We start from the raw sequence: 4225 nt of genomic DNA, 5'->3' as shown, positions 1-4225 counted from the left end.
ACCCAGATGTTGCTCGTGATCGTGAGGGGCTCGCTGTGTGAGATTGCGCTGAGGTCCTGTCTCTCGTTGTGATTGTTTTGCTACCTAGGATGCTGACAGTGAGCATGTGTAGTGATCCATTTTGTTGCCCGTACACACCACTCTCGTGGCAAGCACTGACCTTTCAGGTGAGTAGTCTCGACGTGTTGACAGAAAGTTAACACAGTGGTAAAAGCGGAGTAACGGGAAAATCATCAAAATAACATCATGCATCAGTTATATATAGTCTCAGAAAAACAGCGCAGGTGGAAGCTCTGATGCCGCACCCATATCTGATTCTCATACGTAAGTTGATGCCCTTTCTGGGAACATAACTATTGTCAAACCACTAATTGCAGAGATTTGATGGGAACATTGCCCCTCGCAACAATGACAGGATTCGTAAGCACATTCACACGCCTTGAGCCGTATTTGGGTGCCGATGTGCCGTGCTGTGGCGTGATAGTGCCTTGATACTTTGTACGGCTGGCTCTGGCTGGTGTTGGGCTTTGGCGGGGTCTGGCTGCGGTCACCTGAGCTCCTCCACATTGTTTGTGCGGGTGATTGCACTGGCGAGGACTGGCTGCGCGAGGGGTGCCGTGAGAGGGCAGCATGGGCTGGGTGAGCGAGCATGTCTGTACACAATTTATGGAGTTGCCCTCGTCAGACATGCGATGACCTGAGCCGCGGGCAGCGAGGGTTGGTGGTGCGGGCACAATGTCAGAGTTGCTTGCGGGCTTCCGGTCGTTGGAGGAGGAGCGGTCGGGGCCTGCGAAGAACTGGGGATGGAGCGGGGCATCCACGATATCGCACTCGCTAGAGGCCGAGTCGCGACAGCGATGGCTAGAGGCTGAGCCGGCCTCGCCGCCTACATTCGTGTCGCAATTCCATTCCTGTCTGGTCCCTCCCGCATCAATTCATTACGCTTTCTACATGCATGAGCCAGCCGCCCATGGTTCGCAGGTTAGCCGCACTCGCACACACTTGGACGGAAATATCAAATGACAATGTAATTCGGCGTGCGCCACACATTGGGAGGGTATGCGCATGCCCGTCGACAAGGTAATAGGACGCGCATCCGCGCAAATAGGATATGCGTACAGTTGCGCACAAATAGAATATGTCTACAGTAGTGGGCTCGCATGCTTAGACAATGCCAGGTTGAGGAGAACACCGCGCGAGTGCAGCACCCTCATCCGGCAAGGATACGGATGCACGGCGGCTTCGCGCGACTGAACATTGTGCGTGTGTGCGCGCACTCAGCTGGATGTCGCGCAGTAGAGCCTTCGACGCTGTCCACAGCATCAGGAAGCAGCAGACGGCACGCAACAGACGGCTGCGAAAATGGTAACAGGTGGGAATCATCTACTAGGGCACTTCTCCATGGAGACGGCGCCTCGTACGTACATGTGCGCAGCGCGCCGAGAGGCCCACAATGCGACGAGTCTTCAGGCACGTCTTGAGGCTTGTCCCTCGAACTCGAATGACCGGGGAGGACGCAGGTCGGGCACACAGCGCAGGCAGGGCAGCTGCGTCCATAGGTCGATGTGCCCGCGCTGTCTGTTGCACCGACGTCCGGCGAGCAGCGCGTCTCGCCGCCTGGACGTGACCTGGCGCGAGGGTGAGCTGACGCGCGGCCGTTCTCCCGTCGCGTACCTCATCTGATGCTAGGTCGTGAGGGAGATGCGGGAGACGCGAGATCACGGTGAACCGTCACGTCCGCATCCGGGGAGCATCCGTGCGAGCATGACGGGGTGCTTGCATGTACCGGGAGCGGGAGGCAGGAATCATCTGCTCGGGGCATGTATTGCGGCGCAGGGATGTCAAAGGAAGCGATAAGCACAGAGGGAGATGAAGAGATGGGGCGCCCACCCTTGTAGCTGTAGGTAAAATGTCAGAATCGGGGACGGATGAGGCAAGGGATGGGCAGGAAATACGCACGGAGGAACAGCCGGGCGGCGCAAAGCGGGTCGGACGCGGCTGATGCGGAATCCCCATATTGTGCGTTGCTAGGCCGCCTGTCCGCGAGCAACGAGCGCCGATGGAGATGGTCCGGGCGTGGGATGCACCAGAGAGGCGGAGGCGTATAAGAAAGGGAGTAGCGCGAGGGGTAGCAGGCGTGGTCGCCTGCTCGTCGTCGTCGTTGTCACCTGCTGGTTAGCTGCTTACGATGGTTTGTGGGCATTGACGACGTCGTTCAGTAGCTCTGTCAAGAGGAGTAAGCGTCGGATCTGGGTAGGTGACTCGGCGATTGCGTGTTGTACAGACACTGATAGCGGTCACGTTGCAGAATACAAAGTACGTACCTCGTTCGGAGTGCAAGACGTGTGCTCACGAGCGACGTCTCGCAGCGGGTATGTGTATCGCTGCTCGTCAGTGGTTTTCCGAGTCCGGGTATGTGATGGTGCACCTGTACGCGATGTGCGCGCTGACGATCACGGGAGAGAGTGCACAGAGACAGTTGACGGGACAGCTATTGCGGCCGGTGTTGCAACGGACAAACAAGAGGGCAGTGAAGGCGGCCGTTGGTGTGTTGTGCGCCGGTGTGAGCACGCGGGCAATTGGATGGAGGAGTGACGTACGAGCGGCCGACTGTATTGCTGTAGAAGACTGCTGCGGGAGTGCGGAGGCGTGGACGGCCAGCCAAGGGGGCGACCGAGAGGTCCAACAGACAGCAGAGCGAGCCGCAGTCAAGCGAGGGCGAGACCGATCGACCGACCGACCAGCGAGTGCGCGCGTCAACGGCAAGCAGAGCGCATGTTGAGACGCAATGACAGACCGCGGCTGACAGCCGGTCGTGCGCGCACGTCGCATGGACCGTGCAGACGAAGGCGTCGTGTTCGGATGACCTGAGATCGCCAGCATGCGTCCCGCCACTCCTGCTGAGCAACGTCTGCTCGCGATCGATGCAATCGGGCAGTCACCGGGTGTCCGCGGTGAGATCTCGATGTTGCTTACCGCACCACGTTCGCTGATGACAGCCCCAGTGCGTTCCGCGAGCGTGGATATCGTGCGAACTCGTCAGCGCTGCACAACACTTGTGCGTCCGATGGACGGGAATACACGCACCTGCCGTTGTCGGCGAGTATATGACCGTTCCCACTGGTGCCGCCCGTGCTGACCGTATACCCCACAGGCTCTGAGCACTGCGCACTCGGTCGCCCAGATCTTGACACGCGTTGTACACAGCAATCGTGTGCCCGCGGTCACGCATGCTGGGACTGTGCGCGCGCTTCCCGTCGTGTCGATTCTTCAGTGGTCAGCCGAACATCATGCGCCGATACCCTGATGTTCCTTACGCGATGCGTGTGCCGCGCACGTCCGCTCCGCACGCGACGTACTGACCGGGGTCTGTTCCTAGCTCGCGCCCACACCAGGGCCTGCGCTTGCCACCGCCGCAGTTGGCCGTCCGCGTCCCTGCGCACCCGCGCATCCACGCATCCACACAACGTATGTGTCTGGGCTCCTGTCTCTGACAGCGCCGCGGCTGACCGCCGGTGCCACAGCATCGCCGTGCCGCCCTTGCTACCAGATACGACGCGGCGTTCCACACGCCCCTGCCCGTCTGGTCATTCTCGCTCGCATTGGAGGCGGACGCTAGCAGCCGCTCGGGGCGCGCTGGCGAAATCGTGCGGGACTTGAAGCGCGCGCGCGCGCGCGTAGGGACTCGCAGGTGGTAGGTTCCGGGCTCCGGGATGCTTGCGGTGGCGCATTCCATACAGGCTAGGCGTCCGCGCAATCGTTGAGACGCGCCCGCTGAGATACCCGCCGCGTGAAGTAGCCAAGAGACGATTAACGCTGTCCGGACGTCGGGCAGGTAGCTGCGCGCGGCCTCATTCCATCAACATAGCGGCCGCGTGATCGTCAAGCGACCGCCGTTAGATACCCGCCGCGGGAGAAGACGAAGCGGCGCGGGTGTGAATGTGTGCGTCCGCGTCCGACGGATTATGTCGACTATGCCCGGGCTCGGCCCAGCGTGGCGTTGTTATTTCTGCGTGCCTGGACACGCTGTACAGACGCAAAGCTTACCGAAGCTGTTCAGCGCACGCAAAGCGCGGGCAAAGCAAATGTGCGAGAGATCATCCTTTGCTGAACCCGGTCCGTTGCGTTGTGCGTCAGACGTAGTTTGGCGGCGCGGGCGATGTGTGACCGATCGACGGCGCCCGACACCGCGGACGATTCGTGTCCTGGTCGCTGCTCTGACGCA

At 60.4% G+C, this 4225-nt stretch overlaps 1 protein-coding gene across 1 annotated transcript; it reads left to right on the top strand.

Moving 5' to 3' along the window:
• The first annotated feature begins 1085 nt into the window (after positions 1-1085).
• Positions 1086-1708, top strand: POSPLADRAFT_1037912 (hypothetical protein). Its single transcript, XM_024477291.1, has one exon. It carries the CDS (start codon positions 1402-1404, stop codon positions 1681-1683), a length of 282 nt encoding a protein of 93 aa, XP_024344032.1. The 5' UTR covers positions 1086-1401; the 3' UTR covers positions 1684-1708.
• The last annotated feature ends 2517 nt before the right edge of the window (positions 1709-4225 follow it).

The sequence above is a fragment of the Postia placenta genome (assembly GCF_002117355.1).
Source record: "Postia placenta MAD-698-R-SB12 unplaced genomic scaffold POSPLAscaffold_1, whole genome shotgun sequence".
NCBI lineage: Eukaryota > Fungi > Basidiomycota > Agaricomycetes > Polyporales > Adustoporiaceae > Rhodonia > Rhodonia placenta.
Note: the sequence above shows the minus strand (reverse complement) of the source record. Positions and strands in the feature narration are given on the sequence as shown.